The following is a 26,198-nucleotide window of genomic DNA, read 5'->3' on the forward strand; positions in this document are numbered from 1 at the left end:
GATGAGAATTTCTCTGCAATATCTAGATTTGTGATGCGTCCGAAGGTACTGCAGATGTTGGTTTAAACTGAAGATAAACACAAAATGCTGGCGTAACTCAGCGGGACAGGCAGCATTTCTGGAGAGAAGGAATGGGTAGCGTTTCGGGCAGAGACCCTTCTTCAGACGATCTCGACCCGAAACATCACCCATTCCTTCTCTCCAGAGGTGCAGCCTGTCCCGCTGAATTACGGCAGCATTTTGTGTCTATCTCCAAATGAGTGATTATCGGAAACCTGATCGTCATTGAAACGACTGCACAACATCACATCTGGGCACAAATTAAATAGGTGGTATTCAATACCTAATATTTCCAAATGTTGCTCTTCTGCCAATCTTGGTTTCTGTGTGGTAAATGTTCCATCTGTATATTCCTGGTAAACAGCCTTTCTGTACTTTGACCCAATTTTGCCATCCCCTGCACCAACAAAGACATTGCCAGGACTGAAAGAAACATAAATTAATAATTATCAAATCTCTTTTTAGTAATTTTCAAAATTTCAGTTGCAAAGCAATATTATTTCATGAAAGCTAAAAATGGACATTAAGTTCCATATAAAAACTTTTTTTGGAATTGCATTTAATACATTTTCTTTCTTTAAAATTGGAACTTGGGACAGCCTGCCTAGTTAGAATATTTCCACACAAAAAAACTGCAAGAGCATCATTTTAATCATGATACTCATGAATGTGCTCCCCTTTACACTGGAGAAACCAAACCTAGACTGGGCAATCACCTTGCAGACACTGCCATTCAGTCCATATGGATGGTGAAGCATCCAGTCACCCGTCCCTTTAATTTTCTGTCCCATTCTCACTCTGGCCTCACTGCCCTCAACCTCCAACATTGCTCCTTCAAAGCACCTGAGGAATAGCAGCAAAAGTTCCATCTGGGGACATTGCACATTGCAACCCTCAGAACTTAACAGCGAATTCTACAATTTCAAGTAAATCACATCTTCCTTTCTCTCTCTCTTTCTCTCTCTCTCTACAGATGTGGATCTCTGATCCACAGATCTTGAATCAATGATACAAATTGTATTTTATGTCTCCAATTACTCAGTTCAGTTTATTGTCACGTGTACCGAGGTACAGTGAAAAACTTTTGTTAGGTGCCAACCAGTTAGCAGAAAGACAATACACGATTACAATAGATACACTTACAGTGTAAAGATACAAGAAAAGGGAATACGATCAGTTTATTGGAATTACTGTTTATTGAAGTAATGTTTCTGTGACACATTACTTGTCTATAGCCCTAATCATAAGGCCTTTGAGCGTAATAATTGGAATATGGTTAATTCATAATGAAAATCACAATAATGGTCGTTTATATGAATACTGAGGAAGAGAAGTCAGTTTCTACTGATATAGGCTGCAGAGTTTAGCTGAGGATCCCACCGGGTGATGGGTGGGGAGATAAGGAAATGCGAAAACCATGCAGAGCCTCTTGCTTACTCTAGGTTGTCTCCATTAAGTGCAAATAAAACACAAATTTACTTAGTAAATTTCAACCCCTAAAAAAACAACAGATGTGATTTGAGGAACTGAACCAACAAGCTGATAAACAAGCAGCAGAGATGACCCATTTAAACTAGAACATAGCAGTCTTTGTGTACTGAGAGAAAATAGAGCTATATCTGTGATGATGGGGGAATAGCTTTATAGCAATCTCTAAGCTCGTCTCCAAGGTATCCATGGTCGAGTTAAGACAAAATCCTCTAAAAGGGAACACAACTACTTTTGGTTTCGTTCGTTTAGCTGAGATACACAGCGTGGAAATAGGCCCATTGGCCTATCAAGTCCATACCGACCAACGATCTCTACATGCTAACACTATCCCACACCTACTAGAGACAAGTTAAAAATTTACCGAAGCCAATTAACCTACAAATCGATACGTCTTTGGAGTGTGAGGGGAAATTGGAGCATCCGGAGAAAACCCACCCAATTCACGAGGAGAACGTTTAAACTCCGTACAAACAGCACCCATAGTCAGGATCGAACCCAGTCTCTGGCGCTGTCAGGCAGCAAATCTACCGCTGCGCCATCGTGCTGCCCAAAGGGCATTTGTCTAAGGGCATTTCCTATATGGGTCCCACTACATGGGTCATATCTGTGAGCTATCTCGGTGACGATGTGGAAAATAGCTTTATAGCAATCTCTAAGTTTGTCTCCAAAGTATCTTCACCCCGAGTTTAGACAGAATCTTCAGAAAAGGGCACAACCATTTTTGTCTAAGGGCACTTCCTATATGGGTCCCCTACATGGGTCATCCCTGTGAGCTGCTCGTTTCTGCGCTTGTTAGTTCAGTTGCTCAAACCACAAGGGTCATGTTTTTTGGGGGGGTTGTCTCTACTTGTTTACAGAGAGGAGAACTTCTTCAAAGTAGGCAGAGATAGAGACTTGTAGCTTCAAGTAACGTAGGCAATACCGATAGCTCCTAACGCACGAGACAAGAGATAGCAGAAAGTCTCTGGAGAAATCTGGTAACTGGAGATAAAAAGTCTGCTCTTGGTACCATCACTATGGTAATTAAGGTCTTAATTGAACAGGGGAACAGACCAGAGTAATGATGTATGACAAAGATTAAAAAATGTCTAAAAGATTTAAAAGTGTCTAAAGGTTGACCAGCGTTCAGAAGAAATAACCTGGCGATAAACCTCAGTCCTGAATGATCTCTTTGAAGAGCATTAGTGAGGGGTTTCTCTTGCTGTTGAGCATCCCGTTCAGTTGGTTAGATAATGTAGTTTCAAGGTAACTCTGGGACTTTAAGTGAGAATTGCATTCCGATTCATCTTCTGATCTGCTTTCTCTGCCCATCTCAGACTGCCACGGAAAAAACTTCAGTAAAACGGAGTACAAGGCACCATCTGTATTATATGCATTCAGCATTATCAGTCAGTGATAAAGTTCTGTGTAAATTACACATTATTTATCTCTATAACTGATGATATTTTAAATTTGTTCCTCAAATCTTCTAAGCCTATTCTGTTCCAAGGAGAGCAATCCTTGCCTCTTCGGACCATGCATAAAATAATCCCTTGCCTGCAGAACCATTCCGGCAACTCTATTCCGAATCTTTCCAAAGTTATCAGTGCTTCGTTAAGTCTGGGGCCTGGAACTGAACACAAATCTCCCTCTGGACAAATATTACTAATATAGGTTTAGCATGGCTTTTATACTCCATGTCTCTGTTTATGAAGACCTGGGTTTCATTTGCCACACTTCGCTGTGGTGCCCTGACCAAGAAAACATACATATGTAATCTGAAAACATACACAAAATATTGTTTAAGCAAGTCCGAGAGGATTTGCTTTATGGATTTACCAACTGGAGCATAGACTGAGAATAGATAGTAATTTTACAAAACCTACTCTGGTACAAGTAAAACAATGATGAAAAGTAACATTCAGTTGTGCTAGAAGAGGGTCAGATTTCAAAGCAAACATTTGAGTTTTCTGACTTTTATGAAAGAACAAAATGAAAGAATTCACCTTTCTTCTGCAGTCGTGTTGAATAATTCCAGCTCCCAGCTCCTGTCAGGGGAATAGTCCCATTCCAACTCCACAGCTGCAATGTAATATGTTCGGATCACCCCAGCTGTTTGGGCTGGGACACTTTTATTGCAGTTTGTAACGTGATACAAGTGTTTCATTCCACCCATGTAATGATCAGCCGTTCGGCAGATTACCTTAAAGGTGCCTACATTTGAAATAATTGATCAAGAGATTGAAAAGGTTTAACAGTAAGTAGTTTCGAAAAGTGTGATCTCATTATGCTTCAAAAGCTAGAAACTACAGGATATAGAATATAGACGTTATAGAAAATTGAAGGTCTGATTCTGGCCCATTTCCCTACTCTCCATCATGCATTCAAAATAGATGTAGTTGCCGATCCTTCTCACAGAAACTCTGCTGTGGTTCCAACCCAAGAGAAACCACTGGCATTCAGCCACTCTCAGATACGTACATCCCAAGCTTACGCACAACAAGTCTAGGAAGAGTTAGGCAACTTACGACAGCACACCCATCACATGGCTCAGTCGTTGGTTTCTACTGGATTACCTGAGAGAGAAGCCCATACCTTCTGGAGACACACGGCACTGCAGATGCTGGAATCTTGAGTAAAACACAAAGTGCTGGAGTAACTCAGCGGGTGAGATAGCATGTGTAGGAAAGAACTGCAGATGCTGGTTACACCAAAGACAGGCACAAATTGCTTGAGTAACTCAGCATCTCTGGATAGAAGGAATGGTTGACATTTCGGGTCAAGACCCTTCTTCGGAGGAAGACACAGAGATAAGGAAGTGTAAGGTGTGAGAACATCAAAGGGGACCAAGTTCAAGGAAAATGTAGACTAGATCATTGGTAGCTAGAAGGTGACAACAAAGCAAATAGAGATAAAATGTAATCGGGGACAATCAGACTGGTCGGAGAACCAGGAAGGGATGGAGCTGCTTGGGCAGCTTACACCCCAGCGGTATGAATATTGACTTCTGTAACTTCAAGTAACCCTTGCTTTCCCTCTCTCTCCGTCTGAGAAGGGTCTCGACTGAAACATCACCCGCTCCTATCCAGAGATGTTGCCTGTCCCGTTGAGGTACTCCAGCATTTTGGGTCAGAGAGCATCTCTGGGGAACATGGATAAGTGATGTTTCAGGTCCCCTTCTTCAGGTGGGGCCTGACCCGAAAAGTCACCTATCCATTTCATCCAGAGATGCTGCCTGACCCGATGAATTATCCATTTGTTCTGGGGATCCTCTGCATTGCACTAATGAAGGTTAGCAGGGATGGGTTGGGTCAATGGTCTGGTTTCTGTGCTGTACAGCTCTATGACTCAAATTAATTCACCTGTACATTGCAATGCCATCAAAATCCAAAGTAGAATCAACTTCCCAATGAGGGGTGAAAAGAAATGACACCTTAACTCATATTTTTAACTTTAATTAATCGTTTAATTATTTGAGGGATTTCAATCATTTTTAAATCTTTAAATGTGAATAAAGTTTAAAAACTCCTATAAATGTCTCAAGTATTGATAAAAGATGAGTATTCAGGGGGCTCCACCTCTCCCCTAACCTTGACTCTTGTTGAAGGCAATTAGGTTGTCTCAGGATGAGCCTCACAACTGAAGCCCAATCATCGTTGAAACCTTGCTACATCTCCACATATAGCTCTCGGGGTTGCAGAGCTGGCTCACCTGTTTCCCAGGTGAGATGTGTGGATGGGTTATACAGTCAACAAGCTCAATTTGCCCCAATGTTTTATATCTGTATCACATCTGCAGAGGATGGTTTACAGCACAAAAGAATTTCTGCTAGATTTTTGCTGGGAAAATCCAGAGGTCATCTATGTCTTCTTCCCTTCACCATCAAATTGGGCAATTACTTAGTTTCAAAGACTATAATTAATTTAAAATATTGATAGCATGTTTAAACTTCTGCTTCAATGGAGTGGAGAGGATGGGAAGGAGTGAACTCTTACCAACATCATCAGGCTGCATGAAGACTGTTGCAGAAGTGTGAGGAAATACATTGTACACGTCACGGGTGGTCCCCCTCACTTGGAAGGTGTTGCCTTGAAAGTAAATCCCATGAATGTCGATTTCAGTGCCCAGCCCAATCAAATGCCATGAAACATTGTCACCCTTGCACATCACCAGCCCGGGCAAGTTACCGTACATGTAACCATTAATGGCTAAAAAAGAGAATGTTATGAGTGACTTCCGGTGGCGCTATGGAGGCTTGAGTCCAGCGCCAACTAGCTCCGTGCCGAAGAAATTTAAAACGGGAGAAAATCGGGTCTTACCTGCAGCGATCGCGATCTGAACGGCTGCCTGCGTGACGTCATCAGGCGCGCGACTTTAAGATATGTCGTCGGTACAACATACCCCCCCCCGTGGGACAAAAAAAGCCGGTAAAGGGAGACCGCAGAAGGAAGAGGAAGGCCTTACAGAGGCCTCGACCTCAGTTACAACAACGGCCCAGGAAGACCCTTCGAAGAAAGCGAAACCGAAAAAGTCTGAAATGGAGGAGCTTAAAATTTTTCTCTCTGCAGAAATGAAAACTTTTGGAGAGAAGTTTGGAGAGAAGTTTAAAGAGGAACTTGACTCTTTTAAGGTAGATTTTAAAGCAGAAATGCTTTCTACCGTTAAACAAATGCTGGAAATCTGGAAGAAGACGAGGGAGGAAGAGATCAAGGATCAGATGGAAGTGCTGGAAACCAGGCTTGTTTCGGTGGAAACGAAGGTGGACCCCATTTATCACATACTTGATCAGCATAGAACAGTGATAACCGAACTTGAGAATTCGGTGACGACAAGTGTGGAAACAGTAAGTCGACTCCTTATTGAAAATCAACGCCTCTCCGATATGGTGATCAAATTAAATGATAAGTGTATTGATTTGGAGGGGCGTCAAAGACGTAAGAATCTAAGAATTGTAGGGGTGAAAGAAGGAAGTGAGAAGGAAATGGGTACGCGGGATTTTGTGGCAGACCTACTACAAAAAGCCTTAAAATTGGATCACAAACCTTCACTCGGTCGAGCTCATAGAGCGCAGGGACGTCGTATACAAGATGATGGCCGTCCAAGACAAATTATCGTAAAGGTACAATTGGATCATGAATTTGATGATTTAATGAAGAAAATTGTTCGAGGTGGACAGCTCCTTTTTGAAGGTGCGAGATTCAGTATTTATCGAGATTATCCGGCAGAAGTCTTCAAGAAAAGAGCGCTGTTCACTGAGACAAAGAGAATACTGAAGGAGGTACCTGATCTGAAATACAGTTTGTTTTACCCCGCAAGACTAAGAGTCTTCTACAAGTCCAAGGAGCACTTTTTTACAGACCATGAAAAAGCACTGGAATATGCCAAAAAAGTCAATAACACGACCACAGACGGAAGAATTTACATTACCCCTTAGGAGTCAAGCCAGATCTAAAAGGACCTTTAAAGTTCTTTTAAGAGCTTTAAGGACATTCGGAAACCGAAATGGACGGAGGACATTGGATAAAACCGTGATCTTTGTATTTTTGTTTATTAATCAATATTATTATCTGTATATTCATGCCTAACTATATATGTAACAACTAATACTTATTAAATATCTATATTACCACTAAAATTATTAACATTAACATTTCTCATAAAAATTTAATACTGTATATGATTGATAACAATGATTAATAATTAATAGTCTTTGATTAACGTAGAAATGAATTACATACTTATATTATATAGGAAGATATGCAAGAGGTAAATTAGATTACGTCATTAAAAAAGTTTAACGGTTTTTCTCTTTATTTTTCGATTTAAAATTAAAATTATAGATTTAGCGAAAAAATTAATATGATATGTGAGAATAATAACGTTGGGAATTTTTGCTATTTTTGAACTTTTCTGCAGGGTCACGTGTTTGTGTATGTATGCATATGGGTATATATGTATATATATGTATATGTATATATATATATATGTGTGCATATTGTGTGTGTGTACGTATGGATATGTAAATAAGTTTGTAACTCCCAAAGAAGTTATTTGAATGTTAGAAATAATCTTTTTTTTCTTCGGGCACGGAGCTGGAAATTTTTTTTTTACAAAGGCTACGGAAGTCTTTAGAATTCTAGCCACGTTAGTGTGGCTATCACTAACTACACTAATTGTAGATGTAGTTCTTTCTCTTTCACCCTATACTAACCAACTCTATCACTTTTTTCACTTTAAATATTTTTATAATTTAATGTTAGAATGGAAAAATAAGACTAATACAAGGAGATGTGTTCGGAAGAGCGATGTATATGATTTCAAATTCATCTATTTGAGGTTCGGGAGCAGGGTCAGGTTCTATGTGTTGTACCTTCTGCTCGGTTATAGACCACCTTAGAAACAATATGCAAGATGTTAATATGATAAGAGGGGGTCAGGGAATAACATTTTGTAGTTGGAATGTCAAGGGAATTAATGAACCAATTAAGAGAGGTAAAGTTTTGGCGCATCTAAATTTAATCAAAACAGATATAATATTTCTACAAGAAACACACCTTAAAAAGGAATCCCAACATAGACTTAAAGCTAAGTGGATCGCTGAATCATATCATTCCTCCTTTTCCCATAAGTCCAGAGGAGTTGCAATACTAATTCGTAAAGGAATACCTTTTAAGAACTCTTCAACAATAGTGGATATTGATGGTAGATATATTATATTAGTTGGAGAGTTAAATGGAGAAAAAGTGATTCTTCTTAATGTTTATGGGCCTAATTTTGATAACCCCAAGTTTTTTAATAAAACATTTAATAAAATTCCTGAATTTACACAATATAAATTAATAATTGGAGGAGACTTCAATTGTACACTAGATCCATACTTAGACAGATCATCAAGGCAAAAAAAAGTAAAATCTCAATCAAGTGTATTTCTAAATTCATTTATTAATACCACTAATATTAAGGATATCTGGAGAATAGAAAACCCAACGGGACGGGAATATTCATTTTACTCACCAGTACACAAAACATACTCAAGAATAGATTATTTTTTAGTTGACTCTACGTTTATCCCATTTATTTATAATTCAAAATACCATAACATTATAATCTCAGATCACGCACCTGTAACATTCATGATTAAATTAAATGGAATGTCCGAGAAACAAGCATATTGGAGATTTAACCCACAAATTTTGAACGAAAGATCATGCCAGGAATATATTATTAAACAGATTCAAATATTTTTTGAGGTAAATGACAACCCTGAAACACCTACTTCTCTTATGTGGGAAACGTTTAAAGCGTATGTTCGAGGTACATTAATTTCTGCTCAAGCATTTTATAATAAAGAGAACAGGATTAAGCAACAAACATTAGAAATTGAAATCAAGCAACTAGATATAGAAAATGCGAGAATGCCATCTACTTTAAAACATAATAAAATTGCTGTATTGAAATATAAATTAAATAAAATGTATTCAGAACAAGTAATAAAACTTTATCAAAAAACCAAACAACTACATTTTGAATTTGGAGACAAACCACAAAAATTATTAGCACGTCAGTTACGAAAAATGGAAGGGGAAAAAACAATTCATAAAATTAGAACAGAGACAGGAGAATTATTAAAAATGCCCAAGGATATAAATGATAGATTTCTCCAATACTATCATAACCTTTATTCAACTAAAACCGTAGCACAATCAGAAGGAATAGCAGATTTTTTAATAAAATGTAATTTAAAAGGTTTAGATTCAAACGATAGAGAATTATTAGAAAGGGAGATTACGATAAAGGATATTGAGGAGTCTATTGGCTCTTTAAAAAATGGTAAAGCAGTAGGACCAGATGGTTTAGGTTCCGAATTTTATAAAAAATTTTATGATTTGCTTAGCCCACGTTTACAAAGACTGTATGAGGATATCTATACTCAACAGAAACTTCCAGACACGTTAAATGAATCAATAATAACACTTATTCCTAAAGCTGATAAAGATCTGGAAGACCCGGGATCATACAGAGCAATTGCACTTTTAAATACAGATCAGAAAATTTTAACTAAAATACTAGCGCATAGATTAGGTACAGTGATGAATAAATTAATACACCCTGACCAAACAGGCTTTATTCAGAAACGATACTCATATTATAATCTAAGAAGATTATTTAATATTATATATTCTAAGAGAATTATTAATGAAGATCTAGCAATAATTTCACTTGACGCTGAAAAAGCATTTGATCAGGTCGAATGGCCTTATTTATTTTCGGTGATGGAAAATATGCAGCTAGGGGAGAAATTCTGTACATGGATAAAACTGTTATATACAAATCCCACGGCTAGAATATTTACAAACCAAAGGTTGTCACCTAAATTTAGCCTATCTAGAGGTTGTAGACAAGGATGCCCATTATCTCCATTATTATTTGCGCTTGCTATTGAGCCACTGGCAGAAAGAGTTAGGGGGCATCCGGAAATACATGGGTATAACACAAAGGACACAGTGAATAAAATTTCTCTATACGCAGATGATGTATTAATTTACATTACAAAACCAGAAATTAGTATTCCAAACTTATTAAAGCTAATAACCCAATTTGGTTCACTTTCAGGATACAGAATAAATTGGAATAAAAGTGAAATTATGCCAATAAGGGAACATAACAAACAGATAATACAACAATTTCCATTTAAAATAGTAAATGAAAAATTTAAATATCTAGGTATTTATGTAACTAAGATATATACATCATTATTTAAAGCAAATTTCCCCCCATTACTGAACAAACTACATAAGAATATTCAATACTGGAAAACACTTCCTATCTCAATGGTAGGCAAAATCAATGCCATAAAAATGATTTTTTTACCGCAAATACTATATCTTTTTCAGACAATTCCGATATATCTGGCAAAAAACTTTTTTAAAAAATTGGACTCTATTGTTAATGATTTTATCTGGGATTATAAGAATCATAGGATAAACAAAAGACACTTGTGTAAATCAAAAATAAATGGAGGCTTGGTTTTACCCAATTTTTTGTTTTATTTCTGGGCAGTTAACATTAAAAATATGAATTTCTGGTTGGAAGAAATAGATCATCAACCAGACTGGTTAAAAATGGAAAAGGAAGATTGTTTACCTTTTGATATCGGTTCGATATTATTTGCTACGTCTAAATTAAACAAAAAAATTTATAGGGAAAACCCTATAATATTTAGTGCTATACGAATCTGGAAACAATTAAAAAAGACATTAAAATTAGATAATTTATCACTTTTTCTTCCAATTGTGAATAATCCTTTGTTTAAGCCTTCATGGTTGGACGGGGGTTTTACACAATGGAAGAATTATGGAATTAAAAATATGGGACAACTTTACAAGGAAGGTACTTTTCTGACATTTCAGGAATTGCAACAGACTTATGGACTTCGAGGAAATGATTATTTCAGATATCTTCAACTTAGAGATTATGTAAAATCGAACTCCCAAAATTTTCGAATTAGAAATTCAGAAATTCTTGATGAATGTTGGAACAAACATCCTAATACAGAAAAATTAATATCTTATATATACAATATTTTATTAGACAGTGACATTCCCTCGACGGACTTACACAGACAAACATGGGAAAAAGAATTAAATCAAGTAATAACGAAAGATACTTGGGAAGAAAGTTTGCAACACATACATCAGTGTTCATTAAACGCCAGACATTCTCTAATACAATTTAAAGTAATACATAGGTTACATTATTCAAAAACAAAACTACATAAAATTTTTCAACATATCTCACCTATATGTGATAAATGTCAACATTTAGAAGCTACATTATCTCATATGTTTGCAAACTGTATAAAAATAAAAAAATTCTGGGTAAATATTTTTAGTATAATATCTAAAGTAACCAGCATACAATTGGACCCAGATCCAAAATTAATAATACTCGGAATATTAGAATTAAATCAAACACTTAGAACAACACAAAGAAACTTTATTGATTATAGTTTAATAACAGGAAAAAAATTAATTCTAAAATTTTGGAAAGGCCCTACGGCCCCCACAATCAAAATGTGGATTATAGAAATGACGGAGACCTTAAACGTGGAAAGAATCAGATTTTCCCTGTTGGATAAACAGGAATCATTCGTTGGAACATGGTCTCCTTTTATTGATTACTTAAAGGGTCAGAATGGTTCAGCACAGGAACCTGACTAGCACGCGGGCTAAAGAATGGATGAAATATTATACTCTGAAATGTACGAATATATCTCGAATGAAGTCTTTTTTATTTTAACAAATTTTTCCATTCTTCTTTAACTACCTTTTTTTTTTTTTGTTTTTTTTTGTTTGTTGTTTTTGTTTTTTGTTTTTCTTCTCTTTCTTTTCTTTCTTTACTTCAACTATCTCTTTAGTTCTATCTAGTCTAAAAAAAAAAAAAGGTAAAAAGTATTGGAGACAATGTAATAATTATTGACATGTAATGATGTATTTTGGTTATGTACCTATCTCCAATAAAAAATATTTTCAAAAAAAAAAAAAAAAAAAGAGAATGTTATAAAAGTACATTATGGATATTAAACAGAATCAAACAATACAAAGTTCCATAATATTTACAACTTTGTTGGCCGGTGTGGGCGAGTTGGGCCGAAGGGCCCGTTTCCATACTGTGTCACTCTATGACTTTAAGTGTTTGCCATCAGAAGCAATGTAAATACTATAATTATTGGGGGGTGGGGGGGGGGGGGGGGGTTAGTATCATGCATCAGGCCATTAGAAGGTTCGTACACAAAATGGATACCTGCAACCGCTCATGAAAGGAGGGAGAACTAAATCCCACAAAGATTTGAAATTGACTCAAAAGTCACCTATGAAGTGCACTCCATCTCACGAGGACAAAGGTGGCATAGTGGCACAACTCAGAGCTGCTGCTTCACAGCTCCAGCAAACTAGGTTCGATCCTGACCTTGGACATCGTCTGTGTGGAGTCTGCATGTTCTCCTTGTACTGTACGAGTTTCCTGCAGTTGCTCCAGTTTCCTCTCATAGTCCAGAGATGTGTGGGTAAGTAGATTAATTGACCACTATAAACCTCCTCATGTGTAGGTGAGGAGTTGATAGGTAAATGCAGAGAATAAAATGGGATCAGTGTAGGATTTTAGCTTAAACGGGTGTTTGAGGTTTGGCAGGAAATCACTGCATTGTGTGATGCATGACTTTAATGAAAGCAGCCCATCTGCCTCTTTAAGCCTGCTTTCAATTCAAAAGACCATTGCCAAACTTCATAAACATTAGAAACATAAGCCATTTGCCGACTCAAGTTTGCTTCACCATTCAACAAGATTGTGGCTGAACGGTTTTAATCTCAGTACTACTTTAATTGTTAATTGTAAATGATCAGTGCGGACTAGGGGGCTGAAGGGCCTGTTTTCACGCTGTATCTCTATAATAAAGTCAATAAGATCACTTTCTAAACTCCAATGAGTAAAAGCCCAAATTTATCAATCTCTCTTCATGAGATTTCTCATTTTCTCATCAAATTTTCATCTCAGGAATCAATCCAGCAAACCCTTTCTATACTACATCTAATGCAAATATAAATGATGGAGACCACAAATGTACACAATGCTCCAGGCACTGTTTCACCAACGTCCTGTTAACTTGCATCAAAGCTTGCCTATTTTACTTCTCCATGCATGTTACAATAAAGGCCAACATTCATTGAGTCAGAGTCATACAGCATGTAAACAGACCCTTCGGTCCAACTTGCCCATGCCAACCAAGATGCCCCTGCACTATGCCCACGTGCATGCATTTGGCCCATTTCTCAGTAAACATTTCCTATCCATGTACCTGGTTCTAAGCTGTCTTTTAAATATTGTTATAGTAGCTGGCTCAATTACCTCCTCTGGCAGGTATTACAACATTTAAAAGACACTTGGGCATTTGATTAGCCTTCCTGATTTCTGGTTAAATTGCTACAACCAACCTCTTCGATTCCCATCACAAAATTGTCTTGATCTCAGTTTTTAATACATTCGTCAACCAAGAAACCAGTTGATTTGAGTGGAAAATTCTAAATATTCAGAATCTTTTGAGTGAATAAATATTTAATCCCCAGTCCTAAATGTCAAACCCCTATATCTGAACCAGCATTTTTATGGGAGTATGGGGAGGCTTAGTCTAAAATCTCATCCAATAATAGAGCTTGCCCTCTGGGCAGCAATGGGACATCGGCTTAGTAAGGATAGCAGTAACAGGATTGGTCCGAGTCAGCATGGATTTACGAAGGGGAAATCATGCTCGACTAATCTTCTGGAATTTTTTGAGGATGTAACTAGGAAAATGGACAAGGGAGAGCCAGTGGATGTAGTGTACCTGGACTTTCAGAAAGCATTTGATAAGGTCCCACATAGGAGATTAGTGGGCAAAATTAGGGCACATGGTATTGAGGGGTAGGGTGCTGGCAAGGATAGAAAATTGGTTGGCAGACAAGAAACAAAGAGTCGGGATTAATGGCTCCCTTTCAGAATGGCAGGCAGTGACTAGTGGAGTACCGCAAGGCTCGGTGCTAGGACCGCAGCTATTTACAATATACATCAATGATATAGATGAAGGGATTCAGAGTAACATCAGCAAATTTGCAGATGACACAAAGCTGGGTGGCAGTATGAACTATGAGGAGGATGCTATGAGAATGCAGGGTGACTTGGACAGGTTGGGTGAGTGGGCAGATGCATGGCAGATTCAGTTTAATGTGGATAAATGTGAGGTTATCCACTTTGGTGGCAAAAACAGGAAGGCAGATTATTATCTAAATTGTGTCAAGTTGGGAAAATCGGGGGTCCTTGTTCATTAGACGATGAAAGTAAGCATGCAGGTACAGCAGGCAGTGAAGAAAGTGAATGGCATGTTTGCCTTCATAACAAGAGGGGTTGAGTATAGGAGCAAAGAGGTCCTTCTGCCATTGTACAGGGCCCTAGTGTGACCATACCTGGAGTATTATGTGCAGATTTAGTCCCCTAATTTGAGGAAGGACATTCTTGCTATTGAGGGAGTGCAGCGTAAGTTTACAAGGTCAATTCCCGGGATGGCGGGACTGTCATATATTGATAGAATGGAGCGGCTGGGTTTGTACACTCTGCAGTTTAGAAGGATGAGAGGTGATCTTAATGAAACATAAAAGATTATTAAGGGTTTGGACACGCTAGAGGCAAGAAACATGTTCCCGATGTTGGGGGAGTCCAGAACCAGGGGCCACAGTTTAAGTAGAAGGGGTAAGCCATTTAGAACGGAGATGAGGACACACTTTTTCATCCAGAGAGTTGTAAGTCTGTGGAATTCTCTGCCTCAGAGGGCAGTGGAGGCCAGTTCTCTGGATACTTTCAAGAGAGAGCTAGATAGGGCTCTTAAAGGTAGTGGAGTCAGGGGATATGGGGAGAAGGCAGGAACGGAGTACTGATTGTGGATGATCAGCCAAGATCACATTGAATGGCGGTGCTGGCTCGAAGGGCCGAATGGCCTACTCCTGCACCTATTGTCTATAAAGCACCGTTAAGTCACTGGAGTTAGATAAGAGTTCACAGATAAGATGAACAAGTTCTTGATTAAAACGGGTGTCAAGGGGTTATGGGGAGAAGGCAGGAAAATGGGATTAGGAGGCCAAGATCAACCATGATTGAATGGCGGTGGACTTGATGGGCCGAATGGCCTAATTCTACTCCTGTAACCTGCGAACTTGTGAATAAGAACCAAGCACATTTTACACACATCTGAGACTGTAAAATAACTTTGCATACCTAAGCAACATCACAGAAATAAATGGATGCCCCATGTAGTACCTTTGGTTTACCTTATTTTTAGCTGATCTGAATCACCTTCCACATCAGTGGCTCATTTATAACCTATTTTATTGTTCGCCAGTTCTCCCTCCTCTCAGTCGTTTCCCTGCTGACCATCATACTGAACCAAACGACAGAAAACGTTGTCGCCAATTGTGAAATATTTTTTGTTACCAAAATAATAAATTAAGGTTTTAATGAATCAATGTTTGTTTGGCTTGATGTTTATTTATCTAGCAATTTAGAGAAATTGATATGACTGTTTAAGCAGGAGACATACATCACACATCAGTCCGTAATAATGGCAACAAGAACATCCCCTTTTTCTCTCCTCAATTCCAGATTTTGACTGACTAGCTAATACTAGCCCTCCAGTATTGTGTCATTTACTCCGATACAAATTAAAGTGTGTACTGATAGATCATTTTGCAATGCGTGTGTTCAGGAAACACCAAATTGTTATATCTGTATTGTCCACCAGAGGTCACTGTTTCACCGTCACATCGACTTATTCCTCTCACTCTAAGCCAAAGACTCACGATTCTGAAGCATTTCAACAGCCACCATCTCAAAACTACAAAGGAATAAACCTTGTGTAGGAAGGAACTGCAGATGCTGGTTTGCACCAAAGATAGACACAAGATGCTGGAGTAACGTAGTTTTGGATAGAGGAGATGCTGCCTGCCCCGCTGAGTTACACCAGCATTTTGTGTAAACCATAAACCTTGGTGCCTACAGGGCTTTGTAGCACACTACATGGAACATTCATCTATTGAGGGTTTGAGATGAAACCATACTTTAAAACATGATTGTTTCCTCTTGTATCACCAACAGTCAATTATTGGTAATGATACAGGAAGCTTAAATCCACTGGTACCAGAAATATTAATCATACTCAATGAACAAAGGTAGACAAAAATGCTGAAGAAACTCAGCGGGTGAAGCAGCATCTATGGAGCGAAGAAATAGGCGACGTTTCGGGTTGAGACCCTTCTTCAGACTAATGTGGAGGGAGAGGCGGGAAAAAGACAGGAAGAGGCGGAGACAGTAGGCTGTAGGAGAGCTGAGAAGGGAGGTGAAGGGGGGAGAAAGCAAGGACTACCTGAAATTGGAAAAGTCAATGTTCATACCGCTGGGGTGTAAACTACCCAAGCAAAATATGAGGTGTTGCTCCTCCAATTTGCGGTGGGATTCACTCTGGCCATGGAGGAGGCCCAGGACAGGAAGGTCAGATTTGGAATGGTAGGGGGAGTTGAAGTGCTGAGTCACCGGGAGATCAAATGAACATGTTCTTAAAATGGAACCACACACAAAGTTTAGGTTAGTGCATGGGGCATGGCAAAATTCAACATGATATCAAATATAACAATACAATCCTGTGATAATCACGCACCATGCATTTTGTTTGATTCTTTAAATTCTTCGTCCTCCAAGTCAACATTAGAAGCATTTTGAATATATGTCTTCAAATTATTTGAGAGATACCAGCTCATATTCTCATCAAAGACTGTATACAGCAAGTAAAATTCCTGGTCAATATTTTTCTACAAAAGAAAGAGTAGATATCTACATTTTGGAAGAGCACTGAAGTTCTGGAAATTAGTGAGTCGTCAAGATTACAATTCTCCAAAAATATTCAAAGATACTGGACATAGTGGGCTGATTGTCAAGGGTAGTGCAACTTTTAATTACACTTAGTTATATTCAGAGCAGAAGATTCTCCAGATCTAAAGATGAAAAAAAATCATTGTAATAATGCAGAAATTTAAATATTAACACATAACACTGGAGAGAAAATGTGAAATACTAACAGTCGACTGATTCCTTCAATATACATAAAATAGGATCATAAAAGCTTCAGAGTTAACAACCGAAATGCCATAATCAAAGAACAATCAAAACCCTGAAACATTAAGAATCATATTTTACAAGATTCTCTCCTCCTGAAAGAATGCAGGGACTGTGAAAAGTAATGCACAATCTACATTTAAGAATCCATTAAACATCGTTAAAAAATAACGGTTATTGCTGAAATGCAATATCACGTGCAATCTAACACATTGCACTGTAAAAGAACAAGGAGATGACTTGGTCCTATAAAATATATCAGAAATTACAATCTTCCATACCAAAGAATTAAGCAAACTCCGTATCCTTTCCAAGAGAAACTGGTTTTACACTGGAATTTATCACATATTTTGTAACATCTCAATAAACTACAACAATAAACTTCTATAATAAACGACAGTGCTCAATAATCACCAGTTAGTTTATTGCTCATATCTTCTAATCTACCATCCTTTCGCCGATATGGGGCCCCAAAACTGCTCACGATACTCTGAATGCAGTCTGACCAGTGCCTTTTCAAGCCGCATCATGACATGGCGGAGTGGCGGCGCGGATCTGGCTGCAGCGGCTCACCGGCAGTCCTATTTTTTTTGTGTTGTTTATTTCGTTTTGGTTAGTCTAGTTTTGGTTTTTAGTTTGTGTTTGGTGGGGGGGGGTTGAAACGGGGCTTGCTGTCTCTCCCTGCGGGGGAATGAAACTTTTTTGTCGTATTCCCCTTCTCTGCCTCCGTCTGCGCTGAGGCCTAATGGCGGAGCTGGCGACCTCGAGGCTCAGGAGGCAGAGCCCGCCAGGACTCGCCCTGAGCTCGCTCCCGTGAGGGCGGCCCGGCTCGGAGCTGGAACAGTGCTTCTGTGAGGGGCTGTGACGCTCCCATGTCGGGGCGGCCCAGCCCGAGGGAGGTACGGCGCCCATGTCGGGGCGGCCCAGCCCGAGGGAGGTGCGGCGCCCATGTCGGGGCGGCCCAGCCCGAGGGAGGAGCGGCGCCCATGTCAGGGCGGCCCAGCCCGTGGGAGGTACGGCGCCCATGTCGGGGCGGCCTGGCGCGGGGCTGAGACGGTAACGGTACTCACGTGGGGGCGATCCGGCTCGGGGCTGGAATGGTGCTCCGGTGGCTGGCACGGTGTTCTGGCGGTGGTGGCCTGAGTCCAGGGTTCGGCCGCGGGCCAGCGGCTGCGTCAGCAAGACTGGTGGGCGGCAGCTTCGACCACCCCGGGGCGCGGTGATTGAGCCGCGGGACAGTTTTTAACATCGCCCGGTGGGGTATCGCCTCAGCGCAGAGGGAGAAGAGGAGGGAAGAGACTGCAGCCCTAAGACTTTTGCCTCCATCACAGTGAGGAGATGCTGGGTGGACTCACTGTGGTGGATGTTAATGTGTTTATTTTTGTTTTTTATTGTATTGTATTGTATGTATGACTGCTTCAATTTCGTTCAGACTTCGGTCTGAATGACAATAAAGGCTATCTAATCTAATCTAATCTAAATTACTGTTTTTGTATTCTAGCCCTCTCAAATTAAATGCTAGCATTGCATTCACCTTCCTTACTACCAATTTTACTTGGAAATTACTGAAAGAAATTTGCATTAGGTGAGAAATAGTATTACAGTAGGTAGACTGATGGGAGTGAAGGCTGATAAATCCCTAGGGCCTGAGATAGTCTGCATCCCAGGGTACACAATGAGGTGGCTATAGAAATCATGGACGCATTGGTGATCAATTTCCAATGTTCTATAGATTCAGGATCAGTTCCTGTGGATTGGAGGGTAGCTAATGTTATCCCACTTTTCAAGAAAGGAGCGAGAGAGATAACTCGGAATTATAGACCAGTTAGCCTGACATCGGTGGTGGGGAAGTTGTTGGAGTCAATTATTAAAGAAGCAATAACAGCGCATTTGGATAGCAGTAAAGGTTCTGTCCCAAATCAGCATGGATTTGTGAAGGGGAAATCCTAGGGGATCTTATAGAAACATATAAAATTATAAAAGGACTGGACAAGCTAGATGCAGGAAAAATGTTCCCAATGTTGGGGGTCCAGAACCAGGGGCCATAGTCTAAGCCCATTTAGAAAATAGTCTACACCTTTATTCTTACTACCAAATTGCATGACTCCACACTTTGCTACGCTGTATGCCATCTGCCACTTCTCAGCTCATTCTCCAAACCTGTCCAAGTCCTTCTGCAGAGTCCCTCGTCCAAATCATTGATATACATTGTGAAGAGTAGCATCCTCAGCACCAACCCTTGCAGAACACAGTTAATCACTGGCAGCAAACCAGATAATGCCCCCCTCATTGCCACTGTCTTCTGCCATTCTGCCAACCTGCTCTCCATGCTAGTATCTTCCCTCTGATAACGTGGTCTCATCTTCTTTAACAGCCTCACGTGTGGCACTTCATCAAAAGCCTCTGATAATCCAGGCAAACAACACCCACTGACTCCTTTATCTGTCCTGCTATTTACTTCCTCAAAGAATTTTAACATTCGTCAGGCAAGATCTCCCTTTCACAAAGTCATGCTGATTTTATCGTGTGCTTCTTTTTTTTTTTTTTTTTTTTTTTGGGTTTATTTTATTAGAAGCTAGTACAATACAAAACAATACAGTGGGACCTAATTTTAGGTGGCGACTATGTCATAACATAATTATACATTCTATGTACAACCTCTAGTTTTATGTTTTTGAAAATGAAATAAGAAAGACAAGGGAAAAAAATAAATAAAAAATTGGAGAAGAGAAAAAGAGGAAAAATAGATAGTAGAAAATAGAAAAACGTGAAGTGTGGTGTATAAGAAAAGAAAAAGTGGAAAGTAGAAATAGGAGAAAAAGACCCTTAAAGAGAAATTTTCAAATCTGTATTCGGAGATGTAAATTTATCCACGACCTGACCTGAAATCAGCAATCCTTATGGTAGCGCTGCATCACATGATTCCAAAAAGTCGATGAAAGGGGACCAACTCCTTAGGAATTGGTCATATTTATCTATTAGTCGGAGTCTCATTTCCTCAAGGCGTGCTATGTCCATCATATTCCTAATCCACATTTTAACAGTTGGTATGGTTGTATTTTTCCAAAATTTAAGTATCAATTTCTTTCCAATTATTAATCCATAATTAAAAAAAACTTTTTGGTCCTTATTTAAATTGATATCTTCTACTATTATTCCAAATATAATCCATTCCATATTAGGTTCTATTCTTGACTTGAAAAGCTTTGTAAATATATCAAATATATCGCTCCAAAATTTATTCAACTTTATACATCCTACAAATGAATGTGTTATATCAGCATTTTGAAACAAACATTTATCACATCTGGGAGAGACGTTTGGGTAAAATTTATTCAACCTCGTTTTTGAATAATATAGTCTATGTAATAATTTAAATTTAATTAAATTATGTCTTTCATTAATGGAACAATTATGTGTATTCATCAGATACTTTTCCCATCTATCCTTCGGGATCTTTCTCATTAGTTCATGTTCCCAATCTTCTCTTAGTGCCTCTGTTGAGGGTGATTCTCTATTTAATATATTATTATAAAAGTATATTAGTTTTTGTGAATCAGCCTTAATATTCATTGTTTCTTCTAAAGGGTCTAAAAATATAATTTGAAATCTATGTGTATATTTCTTCATAAAGTCACATATCTGTATATATTTGAAATATTGATTATCCTTCAGTTTAAATTTTAATTTTAATTGTTGAAATGATAACAATTTGCCCAATTCATGCATATCTCCTACTTTCCTAATCCCCAGTCTATCCCATTGTTTATATGTTTTATCGATAAGAGATGGTTTGAATGCAGGGTTGTTCAATAGTGGGGTTAGTACTGATAGATTATTTAATCTCAAGGATAATTTTATTTGTTTCCAAATTCTTATTGTATTGTGAATAATTGGGTTCTTCTTATATATTATACTATTCAATTTTATCGGTGAGAACAAGATCGTTCCTATATCATACGGGAAACACTTCTCTTTGTCCATTCTTATCCACTCCGACTGGTGAGTGGAACTATCCAACCAGTACATTATGTTCTTAATATGCACTGCCCAGTAGTAATACGTAAAGTTAGGTAATGATAAGCCCCCAACTTCTTTAGGTTTACACAAATGCTTTCGTTGAATTCTGTGTGCTCTGTAATCCCATATAAAATTAGTGATAGTAGAATCTAGTTTAAAAAAAAAATATTTTGGAATATATATTGGGATCGCTTGAAACAAATATATTAATTGTGGTAAGAAAGTCATTTTTATAGCGTTAATTCTACCTATCAATGAGAGCTGGAGCGTTTTCCAAAATTTAATCATATCATTCAGTTCATTTAATAGTGGGATAAAATTGGCGCTAAATAATGATTTGTGTCTTCTCGTAATTTGAATACCCAGATACTTGAACTTTTCTGTTGCAATTTTGTGTGCTTCTAAGTACTCGAAAACCTTACCCTTTATAATGGACCCTAAAATCTTACTGAAGTCAGGCTAACCAGCCTATAGTTTCCACTCTTCTGCTTCATTCCCTTCTTGAACAGTGGAGTATTATTTGCAATTTTCCAATAGTCCAGAACCACCCCTGACTCTAGTGATTTGCGAAAGATCACAACTAATGCTCCACAATCTCTAAAGCAGAACCCTGGGGTGCAGTCCATCCGGTCCAGATGACTTAGATCTTCAGACCTCTTGGCTTCACAAGCACCTTCTCCTTAGTAATAACCACTCTACTAACTTCCACCCCGACTCTCCTGAATTTCCGGCTTGTTGTTGGTGTCTTCCACTGGGAAGACTAAAGCAAAACATATACCCAATTAATCTGCCATTTCTTTATTCCCCATTATCACTTCCCCAGCATAATTTTTCAGTGGTCCAATGTCCACTCATAACTCTTACTCTTTATTTATCTGAAGAAACTTTTATTTACTATCCTCTTTTAAATTATTGGCTAGCTTAATAATTTCAAAGAGGATAGTAAATAAAAGTTTCTTCAGATAAATATTCATCCTTTCTCACCGCATTGCCTTTTTAGTTACCTGTTTTCTTTTAAAAGCTTCCCAGCTCCTAGTGGAACTCCTAGTGGAGTTCCGCAGAGGTCGGTCCTGGGGCTGCTACTCTTCAAGTTATACATTAATGATTTGGACGAGGGGATTGATGGCTTTGTGGACGTTTGCTAATGATACGAAAATAGGTGGAAGGGCAGGTAGTATAGAGAAAGCAGGGACTCTGCAGAAGGACTTGAACAGGTTGGGAGAGTGGGCAGAGAAGTGGCAGATGGAATATAGTGTAGCGAAGTGTGGAATCATGCATTTTTGTAATGATTGAAGGAGGAGACTTTTATAAATGCGGAGAATCCAGAAAACATAGATGCAAAGGGACTTGGGAATGCTAATGCACAATTATCCAAGTCATTGGATATTTAATGCAGAGATAGATTCTTGATTAGTACTGGTGTCAGGGGTTATGAGGAGAAGGCAGAAGAATGGGGTTAGGAGGGAGAGATAGATCAGCCATGATTAAATGGCATACTTTATGGCCGAATGGCCTAATTCTGCTCCTATCACTTATGACTGATCATTGCAATGTTATATGCCTACTCTTTGGAGAAGGCAGGTTATACTCCTTCTCTGAAACATAGAAACATAGAAACATAGAAATTAGGTGCAGGAGTAGGCCATTCGGCCCTTCGCGCCTGCACCGCCATTCAATATGATCATGGCTGATCATCCAACTCAGTATCCCGTACCTGCCTTCTCGCCATACCCTCTGATCCCCTTAGCCACAAGGGCCACATCTAACTCCCTCTTAAATATAGCCAATGAACTGGCCTCGACTACCCTCTGTGGCAGGGAGTTCCAGAGATTCACCACTCTCTGTGTGAAAAAAGTTCTTCTCATCTCGGTTTTAAAGGATTTCCCCCTTATCCTTAAGCTGTGACCCCTTGTCCTGGACTTCCCCAACATCGGGAGCAATCTTCCTGCATCTAGCCTGTCCAACCCCTTAAGAATTTTGTAAGTTTCTATAAGATCCCCTCTCAATCTCCTAAATTCTAGAGAGTATAAACCAAGTCTATCCAGTCTTTCTTCATAAGACAGTCCTGACATCCCAGGAATCAGTCTGGTGAACCTTCTCTGCACTCCCTCTATGGCAATAATGTCCTTCCTCAGATTTGGAGACCAAAACTGTACGCAATACTCCAGGTGTGGTCTCACCAAGACCCTGTACAACTGCAGTAGAACCTCCCTGCTCCTATACTCAAATCCTTTTGCTATGAAAGCTAACATACCATTCGCTTTCTTCACTGCCTGCTGCACCTGCATGCCCACTTTCAATGACTGGTGTACCATGACACCCAGGTCTCGCTGCATCTCCCCTTTTCCTAGTCGGCCACCATTTAGATAATAGTCTGCTTTCCTGTTTTTGCCACCAAAATGGATAACCTCACATTTATCCACATTATACTGCATCTGCCAAACATTTGCCCACTCACCCAGCCTATCCAAGTCACCTTGCAGTCTCCTAGCATCCTCCTCACAGCTAACACTGCCCCCCAGCTTAGTGTCATCCGCAAACTTGGAGATATTGCCTTCAATTCCCTCATCCAGATCATTAATATATATTGTAAATAGCTGGGGTCCCAGCACTGAGCCTTGCGGTACCCCACTAGTCACTGCCTGCCATTGTGAAAAGGACCCGTTTACTCCTACTCTTTGCTTCCTGTTTGCCAGCCAGTTCTCTATCCACATCAATACTGAACCCCCAATGCCATGTGCTTTAAGTTTGTAAACTAATCTCTTATGTGGGACCTTGTCGAAAGCCTTCTGGAAGTCCAGATACACCACATCCACTGGTTCTCCCCTATCCACGCTACTAGTTACATCCTCGAAAAATTCTATAAGATTCGCCAGACATGATTTACCTTTTGTAAATCCATGCTGACTTTGTCCAATGATTTCACCACTTTCCAAATGTGCTGCTATCCCATCTTTAGTAACTGACTCTAGCAGTTTCCCCACTACCGATGTTAGACTAACTGGTCTGTAATTCCCCGTTTTCTCTCTCCCTCCCTTCTTAAAAAGTGGGGTTACGTTTGCTACCCGCCAATCCTCAGGAACTACTACAGAATCTAAAGAGTTTTGAAAGATTATTACTAATGCATCCACTATTTCTGGAGCTACTTCCTTAAGTACTCTGGGATGCAGCCTATCTGGCCCTGGGGATTTATCGGCCTTTAATCCATTTAATTTACCCAACACCACTTCCCGGCTAACCTGGATTTCACTCAATTCCTCCAACTCCTTTGACCCGCGGTCCCCTGCTATTTCCGGCAGATTATTTATGTCTTCCTTAGTGAAGACGGAACCAAAGTAGTTATTCAATTGATCCGCCATATCCTTGTTCCCCATGATCAACTCACCCATTTCTGACTGCAAGGGACCTACATTTGTTTTAACTAATCTCTTTCTTTTCACATATCTATAAAAACTTTTGCAGTCAGTTTTTATGTTCCCTGCCAGTTTTCTTTCATAATCTATTTTTCCTTTCCTAATTAAGCCCTTTGTCCTCCTCTGCTGGTCTCTGAATTTCTCCCAGTCATCCGGTATGCTGCTTTTTCTGGCTAATTTGTACGCATCATCCTTCGCTTTGATACTATCCCTGATTTCCCTTGTTATCCACGGATGCACTACCTTCCCTGATTTATTCTTTTGCCAAACTGGGATGAACAATTTTTGTAGTTCATCCATGCAGTCTTTAAATGTCTTCCATTACATATCCACCGTCAACCCTTTTAGAATTAATTGCCAGTCAATCTTGGCCAATTCACGTCTCATACCCTCAAAGTTACCTTTCTTTAAGTTCAGAACCATTGTTTCTGAATTAACAATGTCACTCTCCATCCTAATGAAGAACTCAACCATATTATGGTCACTCTTGCCCAAGGGGGCACGTACAACAAGACTGCTAACTAACCCTTTGTAGCGTGTGTCTTGGAATAAAGCACGGAGTCGTGTTTAGAGAGAGACACTTTTTATTCTGATCCTCCCGGTTGTAGGGAAGACCAAACGAGAGAAAGATGGCACCCAAACCCCAGCCTTTAAAGCCTCCGGCTAAGGGCCGCCTCTGGACTGAACCACTCCTGTGCCGAGGGGTTCGACACTAAGGTGGCACGACCCTTGGGAGCCGCCACAGGACCCCCCCCCAGAACCAGAGGCACGAAACGCACCGGCGGGCGAACGACCCGGCCGGCCCGTGTGCGGAAGTTAGCCGCTCGTGGGGCTTGCGGAGGCATAGGTGGAGGGACAGGACGAGGGACCGGCGGGAGGACAGGTGGAGTGACAGGCGGAGGGAGCCGTGAAGGGGGGCGCCCTCGGGGCCGAGGTTGGGCAACCAGCTGGTCAATGTCCAGGTATGCCGGCTTCAACCGGTCGATCGACACTGCCTCCGGCCGGCCCCCCATGTCCAGGACAAAAGTCGACTGCCCGTGTTCCAGCACTCGGAACGGGCCCTCGTACGGCCTCTGGAGTGGAGTCCGGTGGGCATCACGGCGCAGGAAGACGTACGGGCAGTCCCTGAGGGCTGATGGCACGTGTGGGCGAAATGTCCCATGGCGGGACGTCGGGACGGGTGCGAGCCTGCCAACTTGCTCGCGAAGGTGCTGTAGGGTGGATGAGGGAGTTCCCTGCTGCCCCGGCGCCGACGGCACGAACTCCCCGGGCACCGTGAGTGGCGACCCGTAAACGAGCTCCGCCGATGATGAGCCCAAGCCCTCTTTGGGAGCAGTCCGGATGCCCAGCATGACCCACGGCAACTCGTCCATCCAGTCCGGGCCGGAGAGTCGTGCCTTCAGTGCTGCCTTCAGCTGCCGGTGGAATCTCTCCACCAGACCGTTAGCTTGCGGGTGGTAAGCCGTGGTGTGGTGTAGCCACACCCCCAGCAAGTGAGCCATGGCTGACCACAGCTCGGAGGTGAACTGTGGCCCCCGGTCTGAG

General features: G+C 40.1%; 1 protein-coding gene across 2 annotated transcripts in view; it reads right to left on the reverse strand.

Moving 5' to 3' along the window:
- The window catches only part of hephl1 (hephaestin like 1), a 96,409-nt gene that overhangs the window by 22,257 nt on the left and 47,954 nt on the right, over window positions 1-26,198 (reverse strand). For both annotated transcript variants that reach the window (XM_033022412.1, XM_033022411.1), the window contains exons 10-13: window positions 16,766-16,916; window positions 5,526-5,738; window positions 3,537-3,744; window positions 344-483 (exon numbers count right to left, since the gene is read on the reverse strand). In XM_033022412.1, coding sequence (XP_032878303.1) covers window positions 344-483; window positions 3,537-3,744; window positions 5,526-5,738; window positions 16,766-16,916 — 712 coding nt within the window. The remainder of the gene's footprint in view (window positions 1-343; window positions 484-3,536; window positions 3,745-5,525; window positions 5,739-16,765; window positions 16,917-26,198) is intronic.

This window comes from Amblyraja radiata, chromosome 6, assembly GCF_010909765.2.
Source record: "Amblyraja radiata isolate CabotCenter1 chromosome 6, sAmbRad1.1.pri, whole genome shotgun sequence".
NCBI classification, from domain to species: Eukaryota; Metazoa; Chordata; class Chondrichthyes; order Rajiformes; family Rajidae; genus Amblyraja; species Amblyraja radiata.